The 27,016-nt window shown below is 56.4% G+C and overlaps 1 protein-coding gene across 3 annotated transcripts in view; it reads left to right on the top strand.

Annotated features, from left to right (window-relative positions):
• The window catches only part of Dagla (diacylglycerol lipase alpha), a 63,335-nt gene that overhangs the window by 27,643 nt on the left and 8,676 nt on the right, over positions 1–27,016 (top strand). For 2 of the 3 annotated variants that reach the window (XM_070032173.1, XM_070032174.1), the window contains 14 exons: positions 7,598–7,735; positions 8,116–8,327; positions 9,843–9,944; positions 10,536–10,674; positions 14,371–14,458; positions 16,860–16,994; positions 18,489–18,566; positions 20,139–20,263; positions 23,741–23,894; positions 24,280–24,363; positions 24,462–24,539; positions 24,977–25,057; positions 25,745–25,887; positions 26,134–26,202. In XM_070032173.1, coding sequence (XP_069888274.1) covers positions 7,641–7,735; positions 8,116–8,327; positions 9,843–9,944; positions 10,536–10,674; positions 14,371–14,458; positions 16,860–16,994; positions 18,489–18,566; positions 20,139–20,263; positions 23,741–23,894; positions 24,280–24,363; positions 24,462–24,539; positions 24,977–25,057; positions 25,745–25,887; positions 26,134–26,202 — 1,583 coding nt within the window. In that variant the 5' untranslated portion in view covers positions 7,598–7,640. Of the gene's footprint in view, positions 1–5,876; positions 6,055–7,597; positions 7,736–8,115; positions 8,328–9,842; positions 9,945–10,535; positions 10,675–14,370; positions 14,459–16,859; positions 16,995–18,488; positions 18,567–20,138; positions 20,264–23,740; positions 23,895–24,279; positions 24,364–24,461; positions 24,540–24,976; positions 25,058–25,744; positions 25,888–26,133; positions 26,203–27,016 lie in introns of those variants that run through there. The other variant, XM_070032175.1, reaches the window with a different exon arrangement.

The following is a 27,016-nucleotide window of genomic DNA, read 5'->3' as shown; positions in this document are numbered from 1 at the left end:
CAAGTTAAGTTCCATGAGCTTCAGTGTCCTCATCCATAAAATGGGGACAATGTAGTTTTCCGGGTCCATTCAAAGTATCCAAAGAGGGAGTCTGGGAACTGCTTGCTACTATGTCTAGCATGTAGTAGGTGATTTGGTTTTTATTCTAGGGGGAGGGGAGAAGGTATTTGTTTTGTGCCATTACTAGGACTTGAACTCAGGGCCTAGACACTGTCCCTTAGCTTTTGTTGATCAAGGCTGTGGCTCTTGACCCACAGATCCATTTCTACTTTTTGTTTGTTTGTTTATTGGAGATAAGAGTTGCCTGGACTTTGCTTCCCAGGGCAACTTTGAACATCAATCCTCAAATCTCAGCCTCCTGAGTTGCTAGGATTATAGGTGTGAGCCACCTACACCTGGCCATGATATGCAATTTTGTTTATTATTAATAATAATAATAATAAAGATGAAGCCAAATAATTGTTGGAACTGTTTCTCATGCAGCCCAGGTGACCATAGGCACCACCCCAATGGGTCAGCGACCAGTTCTGGCCCTGAGATGGCTCTTTGGGAGGGTCTCTCCGGCCACAACCCACTTCGAATACGCAGACCGCAGCACATACAAAGCCAGACTCTGCCGCTGGCTCAGCAGGCTATTCCCTTCCTGGGGCATCAGTTTCCCCATCCATGACAGGGGATGGTCATCTCTAAGTGGTGAGGGGCAGCAGAAGTGCAGCCTGGACCTTCAAAGGCGATGCTAGAGGGGGGGCGGGAGAGGGTGGCCTGCCCCAGAGGCCAGGGTGTGTAAGGACCCCTCCTGTGCTGAGTTCCTGCCCCAGCCCCAGGCAGGCTCGGCTCTGCCTTCTGTGCCAGCACAGCTGATGTGCGAAACGCAACAGCTTTCAGGCCCCTAAGCTGGGTTGCACACGCCCGGGCACAGGCTGGTGGCACATGTGGCCCCCAGCCCACGCGGCTTTCTCTGTCCTGTTGCCTCTTCTGCCGCCCGCTCCCTTCCTGTGCTCTCGGAAGCCAGCCCCCATGGGCTGCAGACCTAGGAAGAAGGGAAGGCACCCAGGAAGATGGACCCTGATGTCTATGGGTGCTGGAGAATCAGGAGACGGACTGACTGACAGCCGCAGGGAACTCTGGAAGGCCATTTGAAAGCCCAACAGGCAAATCATTTCTTCTCCTGGCCTCCGTTTCTTCACCTACAGAGTAGAGGTGATGTCCCCGTACAGCCTATGAATGGGGAACATGATGGCACAAGCTGTTTCTACTGCTGTTTTCTCCCAGTCTCCCAGGATGCCCTGGGCTCAGCTGCTGCTGCACTGCAAGCATCCTCTCGGTCTAATTATGTGTCTGGGGTCAGGTGAAGACTGGGGAGCTCTTTAAAGGTCCTGAGGCCCCGCCACCCACTCAGTAGACAAGGTCAGAGGCCAACTCCTGAGTCTAGAAGCAAGCAGTTGGCTGAACCCAGTGCCTCAAGCTGCATGGAGAAGTTGAGATGAGGTCTCGGACTAGGCAGTGTGACCTTGGGCAAGTCTTGTTACCCTTTGGTTAAAATATAGGTAGCAGAGGTACCTTGATCTCAATGGTGTTAGGAAGATTAAATGAGCTCTTGTTTGGAAAGAAGCTGAGCCATGGCAGGCATGTCGGGAGTGTTAGAAGAAGCTGGCTGGCTGAGTTCTCCCTCACCCCATCACCCAGAGGGGCTCCACAGTCACTTACACTGCACTGTTGATCTCCTTCTGCTCTAAGTCAGAGAAGGCCTGGGAAGTGGAGGAACTGCGATTCACGATTCACCCACCACCGAAGCCCCGGCCCCACTTGGCCAGGGGATGTTAGCAAGCCCCGCCCTTTTGGGGGTGGAGCCTCTCTGTGGGCCACCACCTGCCCCCTACCCATCCCCACCAGATGCCCCACCAAGACTCACCAAGCCCTCAGACCCAACGTAAGCCCTCAGCACCAGGCAGAGGAGACCTCATTGTGGAAATGGGATCCTGGGCTCACTCCCCTCCCCCGCCAGGGTACCAGGGACCCCTGCTCTCTCAGCCCCTGGCCAGTGGCCCTTTTGCATCCAGGAATAGCTTTGCGTGACACTCAGGACTCTGAGGCGGTGGGCTGGCTCAGGGACACCAGGGGGGACACAAGATGGACATTTTGGGAAGAGCCTCGGGCCACTTCCTTCCTTCCTGAGCCTCATTGTCCTCACCTGTAAAAGGGGGCCATGGAACTAGCCTGAGACCTTCTAACTTGACAATGTTCCTGCCTGGACAGGGGCTCTGGGTGGCACAGAATCCCAGTGCCCACTGCCTGCTCAGCCCCCTGCTTTTTTTTTTTTTTGAAAGTATCAGGGGAAAATCTTGGAGCTGTGATCTCTTTTTTTGCTGGTCCTGGGACTTGAACACAGGGCCTGGGCTCTGTCCCTGAGCTTCTTTTGTTCAAGGCTAGCGCTCAACCACTTGAGCCACAGCTCCACTTCCAGCTTTTTCTGAGTAGTTTATTAGAGATAAGAGTCTCACAGACTTTCCAGCCCCAGCTGGCTTCAAACTGTGATCCTTAGATCTCAGCCTCCTGAGTAGCTAGGATGACCGGCGTGAGCCACTGGTGCCCAGCTCCTCATCCTTAGATTAGTTAATCACGGAAGAAGTGCTTGCTTGTTTTTACACAGGGAACTGGGCTGGTCCTTGTGACGGCTCTGAGGTGGCTACTTTTCTGAAACCCACGTGAGAAGTGAGGAGACTGAGGCACAAAGAAGTAGCACGTGCAATGTCACACAGTAATCGGGGGCCTATGAATGTAGATGCATCCTGTAGTTCCAGCCACAGTCCCCCAGGAGTCTCTGTTCACACAGTGCTGCTCACCCCCCAGCTTTGCTAGGACCTGTGCAAAGTCCCTTCCTGAAGCCACTCCTGCTGCCGGGCACTGAGGGATGGGAGACCTTCAGAGCCCCAGACTTTCTGAGGCGGAACACCAAAGTCCAGCAAGTGAATGGTGGGACCGTGTGTGTCCAGGGCTGCATTGAGATGAGGGGCCTGCAGACCACCTTAGAATCTGAGAACAACCTGGGGATGGGAGGGAGCCATCAAGGAGGGCTTCCAAGAAGAGGTGACTTTTGGCTGGCCTAGAAAGATGGGTAGAAGAGCGAGCTCAAGGGTGACCCACAAACCAATGACGTGTCTTTGTTGGCTGATCAGCTTTGGGGGGATATTTCTGGGAGGAAGGGTGAGTGTGAGGAGGGGCGGGAGAGCCACCCTAAGTCACTTCATGTAGCCTGAGCGGCAGACCGTGCGTGCCCTGATCCTTGAGGATTGGGGAGTATCAGTGGGTAAGGAATGCCTGGATTCAGAGAGGGCAGGGCACCTGCCCAAGGCTACACAGCCTTCCAGGGACTGAACCCCTTAGTAGCCCACCTGCAGGGCTGGACTTTATCCTGTAGGTCTTGGGGTGTTATAGCAAGTTTTAAAGTATATTGGGGTAGTGGATAGGGGAGGGGGATGTGTATTTTAAAAAAGGAGTTTGCATGTATAGAAGGAGGAATTTCCAGAATGGTTAAGGCTTAACCCAGGGGCCTGAGTCATTACAGCCGAGGGTCTAAGGGGACAAAGAGGCCCCTTGAGGCAAAGTTAGTCATTCCAGCCACACGAGGAGTGCTCTTGGTATCCCCTACTCATGTCTGCCTGATGGAGGGCAGCCAGAGGACTGAGGAGTCCCCCCTCAGTGCCCATGGGACCCCCCTGTTAGAGGGTCCCTATGCACCCCAGGCTCTTGGGGGTATGGAGGCAATTTTGAGGTGGAGGAGGGGAACTGGAGGTGATGCACAGCCCCAGGCCAGGAAGTAGCCTCTGCCCCCCCCCCCCCCCCGCTCTTGGGGACATTTCCCTGCGATGAAATCACAGCCTGAGCCAGGAACAGGCCCCCCATTGTGATGGGCTGGGGTCTTCAGAGAAAAGGGCCTTTCAGACTCTTAAAAATAGCAGCCCTGAGATTGACGAATCTGCATCCCCTGCCCCCCATGCCTTGCAGACTCCGTCCCCCAACCCCAGACCGTGACCTGTGGGTGACCAGCCAGAGACTCCAGTCGCGGGGTGGGGGAGGACACTGGCTGGCCATGGCTTCCACACCCTCCCTCTACCCCCTCGTGGCCAGGCCCAGGACTCTGAAGATTTCTGTGACCCACGCCAGAATTGCAGGAGCTAGGCGTTTCAGATGAGGCAACCGAGAGGCATGAATAGGAACTCACACCATCGTGCAGGTGATACAGCCTGGATTACAAACCACGCAGCCCTCGGGGGTCCCTCCCTTCTGCCTAGGCCTGGTGTGGGCTGAAAGGGGCGGGGCCGGGTGCCAGCAATGGGGTCGTAGTGGGCCAGCCCCACCACCAATGACCATGCCTGTCAGTCCTAGGCTGATGACCGCTGCTCTTGACCAGATCACTCCGGTGTCTTACTCCTGTAGAGCTGTGCCTTGCTTTCCCAGCCTTGAGAGCCAGGAGGCCACTGCAGGGAAGGGCAGGGGGGGCTCAAGAGTGGGCATTCCCAGGGTGTCTATGAGCTGAAGGAGTAGGTAGCCCTTCTAGACTTTGCGAAGGGAAGGGAGACTAGAGGAGGGCCCCCAGAGTGACTAGAAAGGCCCATCCTTGCAGGACACTGGTGGCTCACACCTGTCACCCTAGCTATTCAGGAGGCTGAGATCTGAGGATCAAGGTTCAAAGCCAACCTGGGCAGGAAGGTCTAGGACACTCTCAGTTCCAATGAACCACCAGAAAACTGGAAGTGGAGCTGTGGCTCAAAGTGGTAGAGTTACTAGCCTTGAGCAAAAGAGCTCAGGGACAGCGCCCAGACCCTGAGTTCAGGACCCATGACAGAGAGAGAGGGGGGGGAGAGAGAAAGAGACAGACAGACAGACAGAGAGAGGAGAGAGAGAGAGGGAGAGAGAGAGAAAGAAAGAAAGAAAGGAAGGAAGGAAGGAAGGAAGGAAGGAAGGAAGGAAGGAAGGAAGAAAAGAGAGAGAGAAAGAGAGAAAAGAGAGGGAGGGAGGGAGACAGAGACAGAGAGAGACAGAAAGGGAAAGAGGGAGGGAGAGAGACAGAAGGAGAGAGAGAAAGAGGGAGAGAGACAGAAAGAAAGAAAAAAGAAGAAAGAAGGAAAGGAAGGAAGAAAGAAAGAAAGAAAAAGAGAAAGAGCAAGCACGCGGACCATCCTTGGGGTCTTCTTGACAGGAAGTGCCCTGGGCTGCTAGCAGAGACAGGGGAGGTGGCAGCCAGGTAGGTGGGACCCTCCCCTCCCAGCCCCTTGAGGCAGCAGTCCTGGGGTCCCCCCTCTTTGGCGTCTGCATTGGGCACAGCGCAGAGCTCGGCCTGCCCTCTCTGAACACGTTTCACTTGTGTAGGGGGTGGGGGCTCCCAGCCCCTCCCCGCAGCCCGACCCCCCCCCACTCAGCCTCGGAGAGCACCTGCAGGCTGGGTGCAGGCGGGAACGCCAGCTGTTGGCAGTATTGTCCTGCCCCAACCTCACTGCCACCCACGGGGACCCCAGCCCCTTCCTGGCCCATCACGTCCAGCCCCACGCCATGAAGTCCCAAGCTGCAGCCGGCTGCAGCCCTGAAGCCCCCTGCAGACCCCAGATCCCATCTCCCCGACACACACCCCCACCCCTGACCACCCCAGCACCGCGGCTCCCACCGCCCTGCATCCTTCTCCCGGCTTTCCCAGAATCGCTCGACTCCTCCTCGAGAGTGGGATGATGTCACTTCCTGAGGGGGGAGGAGTAGGCACGCACGACCCCAGCGGGCCAGCCCGCCAGGCCGCCAGCTCCCCGGAGCAGCCCGGGAGCGGCTGGGAGCGGCTGCATGCAGCGGCCGCACCTGGGAGAGGGCGGCCGGCCGGGCAGGGCATACCGGCCCACCACCCCGCCCCATGCCCCCTCGCCCACCCCGAGGCTGCACTCCCAGCCCAGGGAAGACTTGCCTACATCCTTCCCTAGTGATGCCCGCCTCCGAGGACACACGTTTTCCCCGGAGCCATCAGCTGGGAGAGAAGGATCGGCCACCCGCCACCCCTGGACTGGGTGTCATGTATGTAAGGCTCTGGCAGCTTGGGGGGCATGCAGCCGTCCACACCAGGGGCCCCTCTAGAGCACTCAGTACAGGCGACCCCGACTCTCCTCCATGATGCTATCCATCTGAGGGCTCTCAAGGGGGGCCCTGGGGTCTTGGGCACTAAGCTGGCTCCTAGCTACTTTGGATCCAACTACTTCGGAGAGTTGGGCACGGGGCAGTGAAGGATTCTGGGTTCTGGGTGAGCGTGCAGATGGATTGCTTTTCCTCAATGAAAGGGCAGAAGATGCCCCCAAGCACTCCTGACCAAGTTGCCATCCGGTCCTTCCTGCCCCAGAGCAGTGGCAGCTGTGGCTAAGGATGCTGTGTCGCGTGTCCAAGTCAGAGAACAGTTTACAGGGCGCCGGGCACCGGTGGTTTACACCTGTGATCCTAGCTACTCAGGAGGCTGAGATCTGAGGATCACGGTTCAAAGCCAGCCTGGTCAGGAAAGTCTGTGAAACTCTTATCTCTAATAAACCAGCAGAAAACCATAAGTGGTGCTGTGGCTCAAGTGGTAGAGCGCTTGCCTTGAGCTGAAGAGCTGAGGGACAGCATCCAGGCCCAGAGTTCAAGCCCCATGACTGACAAAAAAGAAAACAAAACAAAAAACATAAAATAAAGACCTCATTGAGCCAAGACTTACTGAGCACCTACTGTGTGCCAAGCCCCAGCCATAACCATCACATCCTACTGTCCGTCCCCAAGGCCTTGGGGCCCCTCTCCCACCCTCTCAGGCCCCATGGTGTTTGTTCCTGGCCTTAGAAGCCTGACCCTAGCCTGGGCTAGATGTAGAAAGGAAATAAGGGGTGGGAGGGCTGAGGGTCCCACCGATGCCATGCAGAAGGAGGAGGTGAGCTCGGCTATCGTGGGGATGTCTTCAGGCATGGCCAGGGTGGGGGACAGGAGAGACCCTAACAGAGCTGAAGTTTGTGTGTCCCGCTGCTAAGGGCCTGGGTGTTGGCTTTGGGTGTTGACAGGGCCGGAGGCAGCTCCTCCCTGGAGATGGCCAGTGCCTAGAAGTCCCCTGGTGGTGGGTGGGGACTTGGGGGCCTGAGTCCTGGACCATAGCTGGAACTGGTCCAGGGACTAGTGGTGTTGCTTGCCCCGGTCCTCCTAGGCAGCTACAGGGTCCTGTGTGCATGTGTGCATGCATGCATGCACATGTGCGTGTGAGTGTACGTGTGCGTGAGCGTGTGTGTGTGTGTGTGTGTGTGTGTGTGTGTGTGTATGTGTGTGTGTGTGTGTATGCTGCTACTGGGGCTTGAACTCAGTGCCTGGGTACTATCCCTTAACTTTTTCATTCAAGGCTAGCCTTGAACCACAGCTCCACTTCTGGCTTTTTACTGGTTCATTGGTGATCAGAGTCTCATGGACTTTCCTGCTCTGGCTGGCTTCAAACCTCCATCCTCAGATCTCAGCCTCCTGAGTAGCTAAGATTACAGGCATGAGACCCCAGTGTCCAGCTTTCAGAGTCTTTGCGTGTGTGTATGTGTGTGTGTGTGTGTGTGCTTGTTTTCAGGAGGTGAGCGCCAGGCCCGCTGAGCCTCCCCGAGCTGCCAGCCATGCCCGGGATCGTGGTGTTCCGGCGGCGCTGGTCTGTGGGCAGCGATGACCTTGTCCTGCCAGCCATCTTCCTCTTCCTCCTGCATACTACCTGGTGAGTCCCTGGCTGGGGCCACAGGCCTGGAGGGAAACTTTTTGACCATCTGCTCCTCCCTGCCTGATCCTGTCCCACTCCCTGGAGAAACCCTTGGGGTTCCCTGGACCCTTGGGGGGCAGTACCCACATGGAGACACCCCTTTCCTGGCTGTTGCCACCCTGTACTGAACATGACCACCACGGCTGCATCCCCATGCTGCCATGGAGCTCCCTGTTCTTATTTCTCCTGGTCTTGTGCAGGGGGGTCGGGGGAGAGGGAGATGCCTGCTGCCCCGTCCTTCTGCCAAGCCTAGGCTGGGCAGGGCTGTCCTGCCAGCCAGAGCTGGCATAAGGCAAATGCCCAGGCTTCGGGCCTCGCTGACCCTGGCCCCTCCGCAGGTTTGTGATCCTGTCCGTGGTGCTCTTTGGCCTGGTCTACAACCCACACGAGGCCTGCTCCCTGAACCTGGTGGACCACGGCCGCGGCTACCTGGGCATCCTGCTGAGCTGCATGATCGCCGAGATGGCCATCATCTGGCTGAGCATGCGCGGGGGCATCCTGTACACGGAGCCCCGCGACTCCATGCAGTACGTGCTCTACGTGCGCCTGGGTAAGGGCTGCTCCAGACCTCCCTCTACGTCTGTGTCCTCCAGTGCTCATTCATCCCAGAGTCACTGGGCGTGGGTTCAAGTGCCAGACCCTGAGCTAGCACAGGGGCGAGTTAGACCTGGGGGCAGGTAGAAACCCTCCCAACTGTATGTTTTGTAAATAAAGTTTTATTGAAACACACCCTTGCATATATGCATCCCCTCAGGCTGCTCTGATTCTCCTGTGGCAGAACTGAGCATTTGCTTCTAAGACTGTAGCACCTCAAAGTCTAAAATATTTGCTTTTGGGGGGGGCTTCAATTCAGGGCCTGGGTGTTATCCCTGAGCTTTTTTTTTTTTTTCTCTCTCAAGGCTAATGCTCTACCACAGCTCCATTTCTGGCTTTTTGTTGGTTAATTAGAGATAAGAATCTATGCTCAACCCAGCTAGCTGGCTTCAAACCACGATCCTCAGATCTCAGTCTCCTAAATAGCTAGGATCACAGGCGTGAGCCACCCGGGCCAGCCTCCCTTCTATCTTAAAACCAGAGCATCTCTGCGAAGCTCACTGGTTTTATGATCCTTTCCAAACAGCCCCGCCCTTTCTTGGGAAGCTCCCCCTCTCACCCCCTACCCCTGCCCAGTCCCAGTTGCCTCTCCCACTCTGTGTGTTAAACCCAGGAGCAAGTAGTGGCAGCATCGTTTGGTAGATGAGGTCACTGGGTTCCTGGGTACTCATGAGCTCTCTCAAGGTCACCCAGCTAGGGAAGGATGGAAATGTTTCCACATTTTCTTCCCAATCCCTGGTCCAGACCCTGGGCTTGGTGGTGCAGACATAAGCAGCCTGGTTGCTCCTTATGCATCCCCTTTCAGTTCCAAGGTTTCTTGCTCTTTTCATGGGATAGACACTTGATTTAATCTCAGGTGGTCCTGGGACAGGGTTGTTACTCCCGTCCTGTAGACGAGGAAGCTTAGCCTGAGATGCACGTGCATCCCACACAGGTCCCAAAATCCTGAAAAGACAAGAGAAAAACACTGGGCACCGGTGGCTCACACCTGTCATCCTAGCTACTCAGGAGGCCGAGATCTAAGGATCACGTTCAAAGCCAGCCCAGGAAGGAAAGTCTCATAGACTCTTATTTCCAATGAATCACAGAAAAATCCAGAAGTGGATCTGTGGCTCAATTGGTAGAGCATCAGCCTTGAGTGAAAAAACTCAGGGATAGCACCTAAGCCCTGAGTTAAAGCCCCAGTAAGGGCACATAAACACATCAAATTAATCAATTAAATTAAATAGAGCCATGCATCTTCCTCATCCACCTGTGTAGTCACCTTCACAGAGCAGACTGGGGGACCTAAGGGCACAAGGCCGGGGGCCCAGCACAGAATAGAGGAGGAGGGATGTCCTTGGGGCCCACAGGGGACCCCCCTCCCCCCGACTTCCCACCCCAGCAGCAGAGCTGGCCAGAGGGCTCAGGCCAAGGTCTCTGGGTGCTTCCCCGGTGGCCACACTTCAGCCAGGGCCTGCTCTCCCTGCAGCCATCCTGGTGATCGAGTTCATCTACGCCATTGTGGGCATCGTGTGGCTCACCCAGTACTACACCTCCTGCAATGACCTCACTGCCAAGAACGTCACCCTGGGTATGTGTGTGTCATTCTGTTTCCCAGCCAGCTCTGGGGGTGGGGCCTCTGGGGGCGGGGCCTCTGGGGGCGGGGCCTCCAGGGGCTGGGTGATGGGACTGTGCTCCGCCATCCGCTTGGGGACCCTGGCCTTCAGTGGGCAGTACTTGAGCTCAGCATCTCCTTCATCGCCCACAGACCTGCCTGCTCCCCGGATCAAGGTGTGTCTTGGGGTCTATGTTTGAGGAAAGTTGGTCCCGAGGCTTCTGAGCTGGAAGCTATTTGGAGGCCAGAAGTCACCAGGGCCCCTTTCTTTTTTTTTTTTCTTTTTCTTTTTTCATGGGTCGTGGGGCCTGAACTCTAGGCCTGGGCGCTGTCCCTCAGCTCTTCAGCTCAAGACTAGCTCTCTACCACTTGAGCCATAGTGCCACTTCGGCTTTCTCTGTTTATGTGGTGCTGAGGAATCGAACCCAGGGCCTCATGCATGCAAGACATGCACTCTACCACTGAACCACCTTCCCAGCCCCTAGGGCCCCTTTCGTAAACACGGCTGATGGCCCAGGGACATGTCCCCAATATCTCCACCTCTTGTCACTTCCTGTCACCCCACAGGGATGGTTGTCTGCAACTGGGTGGTCATCCTCAGCGTCTGCATCACCGTCCTCTGCGTCTTCGACCCCACGGGCCGCACCTTCGTCAAGCTGAGGGCCACCAAGAGGAGGCAGCGGAACCTGAGGACCTACAACCTGCGGTCAGTCAGCTGACTGGGGAGTCATGGGCAAGTCCCTCTGCTGATCAGCAGGCAGAGCTGAGGCCTAGCCAGGCTGTGGGTGTGTGAGAGAGACTTCCCCTCTGCCTGCCTCCGTGTCTTTGTCTGTAAATCGCAGTTCCTGCCCCCAGGGGGTTGTCTGGAGACTTACGTGAGATAACATATACAAAGCAGTGTGGTCAACATCGTAAGAGGCTCATGCCTGGAACAGCTTAGGAAATGGGGGCAACAGTGGCATCATCAGGAGTCTGTAGCTCACGCCTGTAATCCTGGCTACTCAGAGGCCTGAGATCTGAGGATCTCTATTCGAAGCCAGCCCAGGCAGGATAGTCCATGACACTCTTATCTCTAAGTAACCAATGACAACCAAAAAAAGCCAGAAGTAGAGCTGTGGGTCAAGTGGAAGAGGGCTTGGACCAAAAAAAAAAAAAAAAAAAAAGCTAAGCAAGAATGGAAGGCCCTGAGTTCAAGCCCCAGCACTGGCACATGCTCACGAAAAGAATAACTCTGTCATTATAGTAGGAGACATTAGAAATCTAACCAAACTTGGACAGAGTAAGTGACTGGGGTAGTTGTCACTGGCTTGTTCATAACAAGGATGGAGAAACCGAGGCACAGATGGGTCATGTGACCTTTTTGAAGCTATGCAGCACATCTGTGATGAGACTGGGAACTAAGCCTTCAGGGCTCTCCCTTGTCCAGTAGGCTATGGACTGCCTGGGTTTCAGAGACTTGGAGGAAGTTAATCGAGGAGGACTTCCTGGAGGGGGTGAGTTTTATGTGGTGGTTTTTTTTTTTTTTGCCGTTTGTGGGGCCTGAACTCTGGGCCTGGGCGCTGTCCCTCAGCTCTTCAGCTCAAGGCTAGCGCTCTACCACTTGAACCACAGCGCCACTTGCGGCTTTTTCTGCATATGTGGTGCTGAGGAATTGAACCCAGGGTCTCAGGCATGCAAGGCAAGCACTCTACCACTGAGCCACCTTCCCAGCCCTTGTGTGGTGTTTTTTAGGAAGGGGAAGGCTGTGCCTGGGCCGACTCGGAGAGGGAGGGTTTGATTCCTGTTACTTAAAGAGGGTGGAGTGGTCACCATAACCCCTGAGAATTAAACTCCTACTGTGGCACAGGCCCCCAGCGCTGAGCTCGGTAGAGTGGGACCCGTTATTCCCTTCTGCCAGCCCCTGGACAGTCGTGATCCACCAAGAAAGGTCGCAGTGGTGCCAGGGTGGTTGAAGTGGGTCCAGATCCCCAGCTCAGTGCAGCCTGCTCAGCACCAGGCCCAGCAGCCCAGGCCCCGCCCCTCAGGCCTTCTCCCCACCCCCACGCCTCCATACTGGGCTCCCCATGGACTTTCTTCCACGTCAGCTCATCAGAGACACACCCAGGCCTGGGCTTGTCACCACCCAGTCCCAAATGTCAAGTCTCAAAGCCAAGGCCCTACAGCCCATTTCCCCTCCCAGCTGAACTGGCCAACACCCTCCCCCTCCCCCTCCCCCACCCGGATGCCACTCTGCTTGGGCCTGCCCCCACCTGACCTGGTTTCTGGCCTCCCAGGCTCTTAAGATGCTGCCTTTAAAGCCCAGGGCACACAGCCCCTTGCTAGTGACATTAACAGTTGCTATCACTTTAAATAGAAAACTTTCTATGGCGCCCACCTGGCTCGTTGACTCCCAGCTACTCAGGAGGCTGAGATCTGAGGTTCTCGGTACAAAGCCAGGAGGCAGGAAAATCTGTGAGAGTCTTAGCTAATTAGCAAAATAAATGCCAGACATGGAGCTGTGGCTCAAAGAGTAGGGTGCTAACCTTGTGCAACAACAATAAAAAAGCTACGTAAGTGACAGCACCTGGGCCCCAAGTTCAAGCCCAGGTACCACCCCCCCTCCCACCTCCAAAAAAAGAAAGAAAGAAAGCTTTCCATGGTTTCTAAACCGTGTGAAGGTGGGTACGAGGCCAGAGCCTCCAGGCCCCTCTACCTGTGGGGGTTTCTTCAGATTCTCCCTGGGGTCTCCCCCACTGGCTATGAAGCTACCACGTTTTGTGTCGTTTTATTCCAAGCCAGGACATTTTCAATCCAGCAACTTCCCAATGTAGAGACATGCTCACCCCACACCTATTTTGGTTGGGGTTGGATGTTGGGTGTATTGTTAAAGGCCTTGGCCCTGACTCTTTCCAGCAAATTGGTGGAGGCTGGGGAGAAGGGGAACTTTCCCCAGCACTGTTCCCAGAGCCCCAGCCTTGGGTTTTTGCAGAAGGAATGTCTGTCCTTCTTCCTCTTTAGTGGACTGTTGGAAACCATGACTATCTGTCCAGACTTGGTATGTGGCCCCCTACTTAACTAAACCTGTCACCGGCCTCACACGCTAAGATCAGCTGCCCCTGGTGTCTATCAAGGGTACTGCTGTGACGGTAGAGTGCTTCCATCTGGCCACAAGCCAGGCAGCAAATCCTCCTTGTTATTACATTTGCAAGTCCCATTGGGTTAGAAAACGTTAAAGATCTGAATGCACTGGGACCCTAGTTTGGCCAGTATACTGTCGCATCATCAAGCCCCTGGAAGAGAAGACATTGGCTCAGGATACAAGGCTGCCTGAGTCTCCAGGGGCAGCTGGTCCTAGGACCAGTTCCTAAGCACCTCCTGTAACTCTGGATGACCCCGTTTTCTCCTCCTTCTGGAAAGCTGCCTTGTGGAGCCAGGGTTAAAAGAGTGCCGAGCAGACCCTGGCTGCACAGAGAAACCAAGCAGCTCCAGGACAGCCAGACCCGTCACTCCTGATCACTGCTAAGTGCCGTGAATGCACTGGAGGGCCAACCTCTCCGGCCCCCTTGACAGCCCCAGCAGCAGGGCAGCAGGGCAGCCAGCCAGCCCCTTGTTCAGTTGGAGACTGCTATGTATATTTGATGTTGCTGCCATTGTTAAGTTCTTCTAAGTGGAATATAATGAGTTTCTGCATTCGTTTGTGGGGGGAGAAGGGGAGGAATGCAGATCTGTGTGACAGGTCTGTCCCAGCCCTTGGAACAGAAGGACAGAGAGACCCAAGCCTGGTCACCTCTCCCAGAGCTCCTGGTTGGAGCCTTGGGACAGCAGAGCCGTCTTTTACTTTGGCGTCATAATTCTGAAGCCCCTCCCCAGGCACAGCCTTGAGTCAGTCTTCCAAAAGTCAGGGAGCCCCCATCCCGTACCCCCCAAACCAATGGCCCATGAATTTTCTTTTTACTTTTTCTGGTCCTAGGACTTGAACTCTGGGCCTTGGCACTGTCCCTGAACTTTATTTGTTTTATTTTTTATTTTTTTATTTTTCTGCATGAGGCTAGCATTCTACTAATTGAGCCACAGCTCCACTTCCGGTTTTCTGGTAGTTCACTGGAGATAAGAGTCTCATGGACTTTCCTGCCCGCACTGGCTTCAAACCAAAACTCTCAGATCTCAGCCTCCTAAGTAGCTAGGATTACAGGCGTAACCAGTGCCTGGCCAGTTCATGATTTTAAGCCAACAGGAGCCCCCTCAGGGAGTGCCTTGGATGGCTGAAACCTGGGTCACTGACCACCCAGCCTTGGCTAGGCCTGGACCCTGTTCCCTCCCCAAGCTTCTCTGCTGCAGCCCTTTAGGAACAGGCTGCCTCTGGGCCCAGCTCGTGTGCTCCAGCCTCTGACCTGGCATATCCGGTCTCTCTCTGTCTCCACAGGCACCGCTTGGAGGAGGGTCAGGCCACCAGCTGGTCCCGGCGGCTCAAAGTGTTCCTCTGTTGCACCCGGACCAAGGACTCCCAGTCAGTAAGTACTGGGAGGTGGCTCCCCGCAGGCCCATGCCCAGCGATGCAGACCCTTTACCCCTTTGGCAAAGCAGGGTGGACAGGATTGGGCAAGAGGTACTGGGCTTTGCGTGTGAGCAGGTGACAGCCTGCTGTACTATGGTCTGTTCTCCATTGACCAGCTCCCCCAGCCGGGAAAGCAGCTGTCCACTTGCTTTGTCAAAGGAACAGAAAGACACAATGCCTTTAGTTTCGGACAAATGCTCCCGGGTCAGGCAACCTCCAGACAAGAACAGTGGGTCCATTTGTCAGCAACAAATGATCTGGAAAGTCTGGACTCACTGTCAAGTGCTCTGCATGGGGCTGGACATCAGTTCAGTTGATGCAAACAGAGATCCAGACACATGAGTACTGTGGAAGGAAAGCACAGTCAGCCACAGATGGCCCTGAAGATAGAAAAAGAGACAGGAACCTTAGAGATGACTTAGCCTATCATTCAGTTTTGCAGATTAGGCAGCTGGGGGCCCAGATAGGGGTGTGATTTGCTCAGTTTCCCCCCAGCAAGTGAGTAACAGAGCTAGTGAGGTCAGAAGACCCCCTTGTGCCCGAGGCAGAGAGCAAAGTGTGCTCCTCAGAAGCCACTGGAAACCTTGCCGCCAGCAACTTCTGGTGAGCCATGTGGTCTGGGAGGCCATAGAGGAAGACCCGAGGCACGCTGGGCAGGTGGGGAGCACGTCTGGGGTCTGTCCGGGGAGGTCTGAGGGGTCACAGGCAGTCATGCAAGGAGTGGTCCCCTGATAGATGGAGGCTAGGTTTGATGGAAGGCACTCGTGCCCCTCCTGGACCCACGTGTAGAGATGGGGTTGTTGTTAGAGCTTGAAGCCAAGGACGTATGTCTCAGGGGAGTTTCTGAGTATCAATCCAGGTAGAAATGGACTATAGCCAGGGACTGCCCTAGGAACAGGTCCAGTCCAAGTGCTTTTAAAAAATAAACAACAACAACAACAAACTTTGGGGATGGCAGGGCTGGGGACTGAACTCATGCTTGCTAAGCAAGCATTCTACCATTTGAACATTGACCAGTCCCTTTGCTTTTCCTTTGTTTTTGTTTTGTTTTTTTTTTTTTTAATAGGATCTATAAGCTTTTGCCCAGGCAGGCCTTCAACAGTAGACTTACTTCTTCCTCTCAAGCAGCTGGGATTATAGGGATATACTGCCACACTTGGCTCTGAGTAATTTTTGTTTGTAGTTAGTTTGGGGATTTGTTTTTTGGTTTATTTTGGGGAGGGGGTCATATTGGTTTTAGATACTAGGGCTTGAACTCAAGGTCTGAGCATTGTCTCTTGGCTTTTTCTGTTCAAGTCTGGTACTCTATTACTCAAGCCACACTCTACCTCTGGCTTTTTGGCGCTTAATTGGAGATAAGAGTCTCATGGACTTTCCTGCCTGGGTTGGATCCAAACTGGGGCCCCCAGGGGTTTCAGCCTTTTAAGTAGCTAGGGTTACAGGTGTGAGCCACCGGTTCCCAGCTTCTGAGTGCTGTCCCATCGATTTAAAAATCTGTCATTTACATAAACCATATTTCCAAGTCTAGCGCCTCAGTCCCTCTGGGCCGCCAGCTGGAGCTGTGGGCAGTGGCCCACACTGTGTGTGGCCTTCTTGGGCCTTTGAGTCTTCAACTTTAGATTTCTTTTTTTCTCTCTCTCTTTCTCTCTCTTCCGCATGCTAGACATCCCAGCAGGAGACCAGAGAAGCATGGCCAGTTGCTGAGTTTGTTCTCCTTTGGCATCTTCCGGGGCTTCAGGCCCCAGGGTAGCGAGAGGCAGGGAGTCTCAGAGCCACTGACCAGTGGGACTCATCTTTACCTATGTCCCTGCTGAGGACAGGGCCTGGAGGAAGCAGAGAGGCCACTGGTCCAGCAATCACACCCCTTCTCAACCACATCATGGGCACCACTGAACATTGTGTGTGGGGCTCCAGACCCTCAAGGCTCCAGAGTCCTTGGCAGGGGCTTGGGGGGGGGAGAGGGCTTCCAGGATCCTAGATGGTGGGGTGATTGCTGAATGCTTCCTATGGCTTCTCTGCTCGACACAGCCCGTAGAACAAGCTGAGCCATGGCACCTTGGTTCCTAGTTTGGGAAGAGGCAGTGGCTCCGGCTGGCTCCCAGGCTGGGTGGATGCTTGAGCCGCGTACTGGCATCTAGAGCAGAGGCCTGGGCAGTGGGAGAGGCTCAGTGTGGCTGACTCCCGCCAGGCCTGCAGGAACCGGGGCGCTCAAGGTCGCAACTGCCCAGAGCCAGCTGGGTCGGGCCGGGGCCGGGCTGCGCAGGTGCCACAGGACACCTGCCCTGGGGGATTCACTCCTGGTCTCTCGGCCTCTTCTGTCCCTCTGCCGCTGCCCCCTGCCTTCCTGAATCTCACAGGATGCCTACTCGGAAATCGCCTACCTCTTCGCCGAGTTTTTCCGGGACCTGGACATTGTGCCGTCTGACATCATTGCTGGCCTGGTGCTGCTCCGGCAGCGGCAGCGAGCCAAGCGCAACGCTGTGCTGGACGAGGTGAGGGTGCTGGGGCCGCCTCCGCCCCTCCCTGTGGCCCCGCCCCGCCTCCAGCCCCGCCTCCGCTCCCTGTGGCCCCGCCCCGCCTCCGGCCCCGCCTCCGCCCCTCCCTGTGGCCCCGCCCCGCCCCCAGCCCCGCCTCCGCCCTCCCTGTGGCCCCAGCCCCGCCTCCGCCCCCTGTGGCCCCCGCCCCGCCTCCGGCCCCGCCTCTGCCCCTCCCTGTGGCCCCGCCTCCCGCCCCTCCCTGTGGCCCTGCCTCCCGCCCCGCCTCCGCCCCTCCCTGTGGCCCCGCCCCTCCCTGTGGCCGCCCCGCCTCCGCCCCTGTGGCCCCGCCCCGCCTCCGGCCCCGCCTCTGCCCCTCCACGTGGCCCCGCCCCGCCCCACCTCCCACCCCTCCCTGTGGCCGCCTTCCCGCCTCCCGCCTCCTGGGATCTTCAAGTCTCTCCACTGGCTGCTCTCCATCACTACTAAAGAGATGCTGGGGTGGGCTGGGAAGATGGCTCAGTGGTAGAGCGCTTGCCTTGCATGTCTGAGGCCCTGGGTTCGATTCCTCAGCACCACATAAGCAAAAAGATTTTAAAAAAAAAGCCGGAAGTGGCTCTGTGGCTCAAGTGGTAGAGCACTAGCCTTGAGCTGAAGAGCTGAGGGACAGTGCCCAGGCCCAGAGTTCAGGCCCCATGACCGGACTAAAAAAAAAAAAAAGAAACGCCCAGGTGCCTCCTGTTTGTCCCTTTTGGGCCAAGCCCTTTTGGAGCTTGAACTTGGGGCCAGGGCCCTGTCCTTTATCTCATTTGCTTAAAACCACTGCTCTACCACTGGAGCCAGAGCTCCCTTCCCGCCTTCTTGGGAGATTAGAGTCTCACGGACTTTCCCGCCTGGACTGGCTTTGAACTCTTTGATCTTCAGAGCTCAGCCTCCTGAGTAGCGAGGATTACAGGTTCCAGCCACTGGTGCCTGACTTACTTTTTTATTTTCTCCAGTTCTTTGCCTGTAGCCAGCCTCAATCTGGGATCCTCCTGACAATGCCTTCCACGTGGCTAGAATTAGTATAGGTTTATGTTATGATATGCAGCTTGTTCTTTGAGATGGAGTCGTTTTTTATTTTTTTGTCTCAGCTGGCTAATTTCTGCTTCCCAAGCAGCGGGCATTTCAGGCATGTACCACCATGCCCCACCTTCCAAGGATTTCTAATCACAGGGACCCCTGGTGACCATTGCCAGCCTGGTGCTTTTGACCTCTGGCTTTACTGCTCTATCCCTGCCAGCACACCAGTTCCGGCTCTGCCAGTCTGTCCCAAATCCCTTTCCCCTGGGTGTGGGCCAGGAGTCCCCTTGGGGCTTGGGGCTCTGGGTTGAAAGGGAACAACTAGAAATACAAGGGAAGTGCTGCCTGTTGCATACCACCCACTCACTCTCTGGGGCCCTGGGATCTTTGGAAAACAGGCGGTGCCCAGGGCCGCAACCTCTTTCTCAGCCCTGTGTCTGGATTTGTCAGGCAAACAATGATATCTTGGCCTTCCTATCCGGGATGCCAGTGACCAGAAACACCAAGTACCTGGACCTCAAGAACTCGGTGAGTCACAAGGCTCCGGCCCCTCCATCCTCTTCCCCCACTGCCATCAGCCCTCCCAGAAGCCCCTCCTCACATCACCCCCAAGTGCCCCCCACACACACCCTTCACTAAGCTATTGCACCGTGAGCTGGGAAAACCACTGCTAGCGAGAAGTGCACTGGGGCATAGCAGGCTTTCTAGAATCTTCTCTCAAGTGCCTTGGGTTGAAATCCCAGGGCTTAAAGAAGAGCCGGGCCTGGGGCTGGGAAGGTGGCTCAGTGGTAGAGCGCTTGCCTTGCATGCCTGAGGCCCTGGGTTCAATTCCTCAGCAACACATAAGCAAAAAGAAAAAAGCCAGAAGTGGCGCTGTGGCTCAAGTGGTAGAGCGCCCAGAGTTCAAGCCCCATGACCGGACCCAAAAAAAAAAAAGAAGAGCCGGGCCCATGGCACCGTGCCCGGCCCAGGGCACTGCGGTGCAGCCTCAAACCATAGCTGGCAACAGGAAGTCCAGCCTTGTGGCCGAACCACAGAGCAAGTCCTCGTCCTTCTGAGCCGGTCCCCGCCCTCGGCACACACCCCACCCAGAGCTCCAGGGGACAGTGAGGGCGTGAGGGAGTCCTAAGCCCAGCCCCACGAGCACCCACCAGCACCGGGCCCAGCGCCACCCTTGGGTGATCTCCGTCTGTCCTTCAGAAAAGCCTAGGTTTCCTTCTGCTCCACTCACCAAAGCCCGCGTAACAGGTGCTACTGCCAGTCTCCATGGCCTGGCCTGCCCGGCTAGGGGAGGGGCGGGGCAGGGCAGAGGCTGCCAGAGCCCCGCCTACCAGGGAGCTCAGGCATGGCATAATTACCCCTGGGGCACTGAGGAAGGCCTGCCCGCCTGACTTCACGAGATGACTAATCGTCCTCGCTCACTCTGACAAGGTGACTAATTCCCTGTAAGTGCCACCGTCCTCCGGTGCCCAGGGGCACGTGGAACTGACTGGCCAGGACCCTGTGGTTCCCAGTTCTGCTCTCTCTCTCTCTCTCTCTCTCTCTCTCTCTCTCTCTCTCTCTCTCTCTCTCTCTCTCTCTCTCTCTCTCTGTCTCCAGCCCAGGATGCTGATAACACAGGTTTTCCAGCCATCACACTTTAGACTCTCCAAGTTTCCAACCTGTGCCTTTTTCTCTAGAATGACCCCAATCTCCCTGACCCCTCCCTTCCGCCCCCCCCGCCCCAGCCTCACTGAGACTTCATGAGTCAGAACAGAGAGAAGTCAATTCCCTGACAGCAAAGCCCTTTCCTGGGACCCCATTGCTAGAATGGGGTTGTGGATCACACATGCTCCCTCCCCCCCCCCTCTTTCCTGGAGAGGGGGAAAAAAGCCAGACAATCGATCTCATGCTCCAAGTGAATTTTCTGTCTCCCAATCATTAATTCAGAGATTGGAGCTACCAGGACGGGACTGAGGAGAATACATGCCCTGGGCACATGTGTACGTGGAGGTACCCTGCCTCACGCCCCCTCCCTGCTGTCCCACCTCCGGGACCAGCTGAGCAGAGGCCACAGACAGAAGGTCTGGGGGCCACCTTCCCCTGCGTCCTGTCTTCCAGCACGAGATGCTGCGCTACAAGGAAGTCTGTTACTACATGCTGTTCGCCCTGGCGGCCTACGGCTGGCCCATGTACCTGATGCGGAAGCCCGCCTGCGGCCTGTGCCAGCTGGCTCGTTCCTGCTCGTGAGTACCCCACCGAGGCCTGGCTTGGAATCCAGACCATCCCTTGCAGCCTGGGGGAAGTCGGTGCACCTCGCGGGGACCTGTGAAATGGGGTGATTGAGACCCTGCTGGTTTTGTTCATTCCCTGCCCCTTCTGGCTCTCTCTGTCCACACACACACACACACACACACACACACACACACACACACACACACACGCGGGGACCTGTGAAATGGGGTGATTGAGACCCTGCTGGTTTTGTTCATTCCCTGCCCCTTCTGGCTCTCTCTGTCCACACACACACACACACACACACACACACACACACACACACACACACACACACACACACACACACACACACACACACACACACACACACACACACACACACACACACGCCATCCATTTCCCTTCTATTCACCTCTCTCCATCTCTGGCTCTTCTCCTGGGCACTGCTTTTCTGGAATTAAATTGTCTTGGAAGGGAGGCCTACTCTATGGAAGGTTCTAGAAAGGCATCCAGAAGGCCCTTTAGCAAGAAGCCCCAAGTTCTTTTCCCCTCCTGGGGAAGGCCTCAGCCACAGATCTGGCTGCAACCTGGCTCAGGGAGTGGGGGCTGGGGGGAGGTCTCTGCATTCCTAAGTGGGCCAGAGAAGGGCTCCAGGAAGGACCCTCTCTTGTGACGGCTCCGCCCTCAGTCCATGCCAGGGAGAAGCAGGACAGCTCCCTGGACTCGTGTTCCAGAAAGGCTGGCCTCTAGGTCAGCTGCTTCCCCACACCCCACCCCAGGGACCACCAGAGTCACGCCTGCTCTTTCCTGGGAAAGCTACTGGCTCTTGGGACTTGGTTCTTTTTCTTGTTTTCCCCTTTTTCTTTTGCTTTTAGTGGTCAGTTGTGGGGCTTGAACTCAGGACCTGGGCTCTCTCAGCGTTTTTGCTCATGGCTAGCACTCTACCACTTTGAGCCACAGCTCCACTTCCGGTTTTCTGGCGTTTAATTGGAGACAAGAGTCCCGCAGATGGGGCTGTGCTTTGAACTGCGATCGTCAGACCTCAGCCTCCTGAGTAGCTAGGATGACAGGTGTGAGCCACCAGCCAGCAACGGGCTTCTTTTTCTTTTCTTGTGCTGGTACTGAGGCTTGAACTCAGAGCTTCACACTCTCCCTTGGTTTTTTTTTCACATCACAGACTTTCCTGCTCAGGCTGGCTTTGAACTAGGATTCTCAGATCTCACCTCCTGAGTAGCTAGGATTACGGGGCGATCACTAGCACCTGGCTCTATCAGCCTTCTCCATACTGAATGGGAGAGAGAGAACAGAGTCCTTGGCCCTGAGAGGGTTCAGTTAGGGCAGGGCTTCACCCTTACGAAGCACCTGCACGTGCTGGACCTTTGGTTTCCCAGCATCCCCCCGGGAAGCAGCTGCCAGCCCCCCACTCATACAGCAGGGGAGGCCAAGGGGCTGGTGGGGCAGTGCCCTCCAGGCCTATAAAATCAGGAAGTGACGTTGTCAGGAAGAGTTCCAAGTACAGTCCTAAGTGCAAGGCCGTATCACTACAGAGCCAGGCTCCACCCAGGGGACAGAGGGCAGGAGTTCGGGGCCCACCGTCACCACCACCACCAGCACTTGCCCTGGTGGTGTAGAAGCTGCTGGTGGGTGACTGGCCCGGCTCTCTGGTGAGCATTCTGCTTGGCTTCCAGACTTTGGATTAACTCCAAAGTTTCTCCATTGAGAAGCAACAGTTCCATGACCCCTGAGAGAAGAAAAATGTCTCAGTCTCACCAAAATCCTGGTGGTGTTGATAAAATCTCACTCCGCTGGCAGCTTAAGTCAACTGACAACCCGGGTCACTCCCGCGCTGGGCTGATCTGTTGGATACAGGCTCCCTCTGGTGGCCTATATTGGAACTGCAGTCCAAATTAGGGGCTCAAGAGCTGGCTCAGCCAGCCAGCCAGCCTCCCCTGTGCCTGGCAGATTTGTACTGGGGCCACAGCTGTGATGAGCACAGGGGAGAGCCCCTGCCCACCCCGCGGAGCCCCAGCCGAGACAATGTGCAGAAAGAAAGTCTATTGTGTGTCAGAGTCGATGGCGCCCCCAAAGGATGCAGGAGATGGGGAAGCTCCATCAGAACATAGCCGGGTAGGCAGAGCCTCAGGCCTCAGTAGGACCAAGGTTCTTAAGCTAGGTAAGGAGGGCACCATTATGGGGTCTGGTTTGACTTCTTTTTAAAGGGTCACGGTGCTGCTGAGTGGAGAACCCTGGGCAGCTGTGGATGAGGGAGGCCAGGCAGGTACCAGCCTCGGGAGGGACACCCAGGCAAAGAGAGAGGGGAGAAAGCACAGGCAGGAGCTGGTGCTGTACCTGGAGACAAAGCCCAGCTCGTGAGGGTGCCGGGAGGATATGGGGGATCTGGGGGGGGGGGGCTAGTCCCAGGGCCTGGACTTGGAACCGGAAGTGCTTAGAGATCAGATCTGGAGTGGGTTGTAGAGCATGTCCATGGCATTTAGAGCCCAGCACTGGGTGAGTGCAGACAGGATGCATAGCTAGAGAGAAGAGGAGGCTCAAGCTAGACTTGGAATCCTTGGTGACAGAGAACAAGCCAGGGAGGAGGGCCAGTCCAGGAAGGGACTGGAAGGAGAGGCGTTTTCAGCCAACTGGAGATGGACCTGTGGGTCAGGGCCTTCTAAGAGATCATGTGCTGGGAGCCAGAAGTGACTGGTGAGTATGATAGCATGATGGTCACTGGGGACAAAGCAAAGATGATTCTGGAGACCAGATGGGACTAGAAATCCAACTGGAAACTGTGCGCCGGTGGTTCACGTCTATGATCCTAGCTACTCAGGAGCTGAGAGAGCTGAGGACTGCAGTTCAAAGCCAGCTTGGGGAAGGAAAGTCTGTGAGACTCTTACTTCCAATTAAGCACCAAAAAGCTGAAAGTGGAGTTGTGGCTCAAGTGGCAGAGTTCCAACCAAAAAGCCCAGGGACAACACCATGGTCCTGAATTCAAGACCCCAGGATCAGCAGAGAGAAAAAGAAAGAGAGAGAGAGAGAGAGAGAGAGAGAGAGAGAGAGAGAGAGAGAGAGAGAGAGAGAGAGAGAGAGAGAGAGAGAGAGAGAGAGTTAGAGAGAGAGAGAGAGAGAGAGAGAGAGAGAGAGAGAGAGAGAGAGAGAGAGAAACTAGAGCCCCATCCAGAGAAGATGGAGGAGAAAAATGCCCCATCAAGCCAGGTGCTGGTGGCTCACTCCTGTAATCCTAGCTACTCAGGCGGCTGAGATCTGAGGATCTCGGTTCAAAGCCAGCTCAGGCAGGAAAATCTGTCAGACTCTTATCTCCAATTAACCACTCAGAAAACCAGAAGTGGTGCTGTGGCTCGAGTGGTAGATGAAGCGCTGAGGGACAACGCTCAGGCCCAGAGTTCAAGCCCTATGACTGAAAAAAAAAAAAAAAAGCCCTATCAGGGGTCCCCGGCGCTGAGCTCATGGCCGCCGCTCCCCAGATGCTGCCTGTGCCCAGCACGGCCCCGATTCGCCCCCGGAGTCACCATCGAGGAAGACAACTGCTGTGGCTGCAATGCCATCGCCATCCGCCGCCACTTTCTGGACGAGAACATGACGGCGGTGGACATTGTCTACACCTCCTGCCACGACGCGGTGAGGGCCAGGCGGGGGCCGTGCGGTGCGGTGGGGTGGGGTGAGGGGCCTGGGGGGCGCTGCAGCCTGCCCACCGTGGGCTGGGCCAGGGCAGCCCCTCCTCTTCCACATCCCGGGCTGAGGAAGGGGGTTGCCTACCCCGCCTGTAGCATCGGGCTCTTCCTGCCCAGCCTTAAGGAAATGAGAAAAGAAAAAAGCAAAGCGGGGAGGCTGTGCACTGGGGTGCCCAGAGGTCCCAGGAACCCCGGTCTTGGCAGGCCTGAAGGGGTTCCCAGGCCACAGGAGCCGGAGGATTTCTTAGCCAGGAAGACAGACAGTTAGCGTCATGCAATCTAAGTCTAGCCCCATGCCGGAGTTCTGGGGCTCATGGGCTGCCACCTCCTAGGTCTACGAAACCCCCTTCTATGTGGCAGTGGACCATGACAAGAAGAAAGTGGTGATCAGTATCAGGGGAACCCTGTCCCCGAAGGTATGCTGCCCATGGCCCCCCCGGGGCCCCTCAAAGCCTCCCCATTCCCATCCTCCTCAGCCTCCTCTCACCTGCCTCTTCTCCCCCCCTCCCCCCAGGATGCCCTGACCGACCTGACCGGCGATGCTGAGCGTCTCCCCGTGGAGGGGCACCGAGGCACCTGGCTAGGACATAAGGTACCCACTCTGCGTGCCTTCAGGGCCCCTGACCTTCTCTTCCCCAGCCCCTTGGCCTGCGTGTGTGTACACGCGCGCATGCGTGCATGCGTACTTGCACACACCAGGGGACTTTACTGCTTGCTCAGCCACTGGGAGAGACTGGTCAGAGAGCTGTGCATTAGTCTGGAAGGTTCCTGTGGCCCATCTCCATGGGATGCCCCCCTCCACACACACACACACAGCCCAGAACAGGAGTGCCCATTCCCAGGAGGGCAAGGGGGCCTGGGGAGGCTGTGGGGCCCAGATCACACCAGTGTGTCCTGGGCACGCTGCCCTCTGAGCCTCTGTCTCCTCCTCTCTGGGATTGACCCCAGGGGAGCATGGCGTAGGGCAGGGTCCATGGGCCCAGTCACTGTGGTCGCCTGCCGCCAACCCTGCCCTGTTCCTCTCGCCAGGGCATGGTGCTGTCCGCCGAGTACATCAAAAAGAAGCTGGAGCAGGAGATGGTCCTGTCCCAGGCCTTCGGGCGGGACCTGGTGAGGCGTCTTCCGTGCCCCCCACCCCTCCAGCCTGAGGGAGGAGGGGCCAAACCATGGCCAGGCCCCTGCTGCCCCTCCCCCAGCTCTGTCCCGCAGATAGCTCCTGGAGATGCCCCGGGCACCCCGCCCAGGTACCCAGTACCTGCTCCCTGCCTGCTTAGCACTGAGCCATTTGTTCCAAAAGAAAGTTTAGTGGAGCACTCAAAATAGAGAGCAGAATGACAGCGACACGCGGCAGCTCTGCTTGGCAATCTGAACCCGGACCCCCACCCCATTCCCCCCACCCCCGCACAGGCAGCAACTGAGGCACTGCCAGTGCCCCTTCCCTGGCCCTGCAGACTCTACACTAGTAACTTAAGGAAGAGGGAGGGGGACAGGTAGCCTAATGGTTAGCCTAGAGGACAATCATTATAGTAATAGACACTCAGAGATGCAATGCCGAGGAGGGCGTGGGAAATCAGGGAGGGCTTCTCCAAGGAAGAACCTCTGAGCAAGGTCTTGAAGGATGAGTAGGAGTTCGTGAATACAGTCTCCCTAAGCAAGCAGTCTGTGGGGACCAGCATCCATACAGGACAGACTTGATCCCAGGACTCTGCAGAAAGTCCTTTGCCTCCCTGGTATCAGCTGGGGCACTGAGCTTGGCAGGCAGCAGGGCACTGTTCTCAGGCTTCTCTTGGTGCCCAGGGCCGCGGAACCAAACACTATGGCCTGATTGTGGTGGGCCACTCCTTGGGCGCGGGCACAGCCGCCATCCTCTCCTTCCTCCTGCGCCCGCAGTACCCAACCCTCAAGTGCTTCGCCTATTCACCCCCAGGGGGCCTGCTGAGGTGAGCAGCCCTGGAGTAGGCTGGTATGACGGGAGCCATCGAGGGCTGGTGGGGCTAGACTGGGGCTGCCCAACTTCCGGTCACAGGGAGGGGCTGGGAATGGCCCCGTGCATGGAGTGTGGTGGGCTCCCCAGAAGGCATGGAGCTCAGTGGCGTCGCCACCCACCCCGGGGATGCTGGGGCTCCCGCCATGCCCCTGATCCATGCCTGAACACCTTCCTTCCTCCCTCCCCCCTTCTCCCACAGCGAGGACGCCATGGAGTACTCTAAGGAGTTTGTGACTGCCGTGGTACTGGGCAAAGACCTCGTCCCCAGGTGAACCCCCACCCCAGTCCCCAGCCCCATGTCCCTCACCCCACTCCTCATCTCCCTGCGGATCCTCCTACCCCCAGCACCACCAGCTCATACCAGTCATCCTAGCTACTCAGGCCGGGCGCTGGTGGCTCACGCCTGTAATCCTAACTATTCAGGAGGCTGAGATCTGAGGATCACAGTTCAAAGCCAGCCAGGGCAGGAAAGTCCATGAGACTCTTACCTCCAATGAACCACCAGAAAACCAGAAGTAGCGCTGTGGCTTAAGTGGTAGAGCACAGGCCTTGAGCTGAAGAGCTGAGGGACAGCACCCAGGCCCAGAGTTCAAGCCCCACGACCGACAACAACAATAAAAAAGACTGAGATCTGAAAATTGCAGTTCAAAGCCAGCCCAGGCAGAGGTCTCTTATCTGTGAAACTCTTATCTCCCATGAACCAGCAGAAGAAAAAAAAAAGTGGGAAATGGATTAGGCCAAGTGGTAGAGCATCAGTCTGGAATGAAAAAGCTAACAGACAGCACTTAGGCTGTGAGTTCAAGCCCTAGTACCTGTATGCACACACACACACACACACACACACACGTAAGTCATCGCTGGCACCCGTACCTGTATGCGCGCACACGCACACACACACACACACACACACGTAAGTCATCGCTGGCACCCGTACCTTGCTTGGCTCCACCTTTCTTCCGCTCCCCTCCGCTGAGCTACAGACTCCATGCTACCTCCAACCTGGTAGCCAGGCACAGGCCAGCCCACTCTACCCCCTCACCCCCCTCCCTTGTTTCCCTCCACTCCCCTCCCAGCCCTGGCCA

Source organism: Dipodomys merriami, unplaced genomic scaffold (genome assembly GCF_024711535.1).
Source record: "Dipodomys merriami isolate MVZ:Mamm:240054 unplaced genomic scaffold, mDipMer1.0.p SCAF_21, whole genome shotgun sequence".
In the NCBI taxonomy this organism is placed as follows: Eukaryota; Metazoa; Chordata; class Mammalia; order Rodentia; family Heteromyidae; genus Dipodomys; species Dipodomys merriami.
Note: the sequence above shows the minus strand (reverse complement) of the source record. Positions and strands in the feature narration are given on the sequence as shown.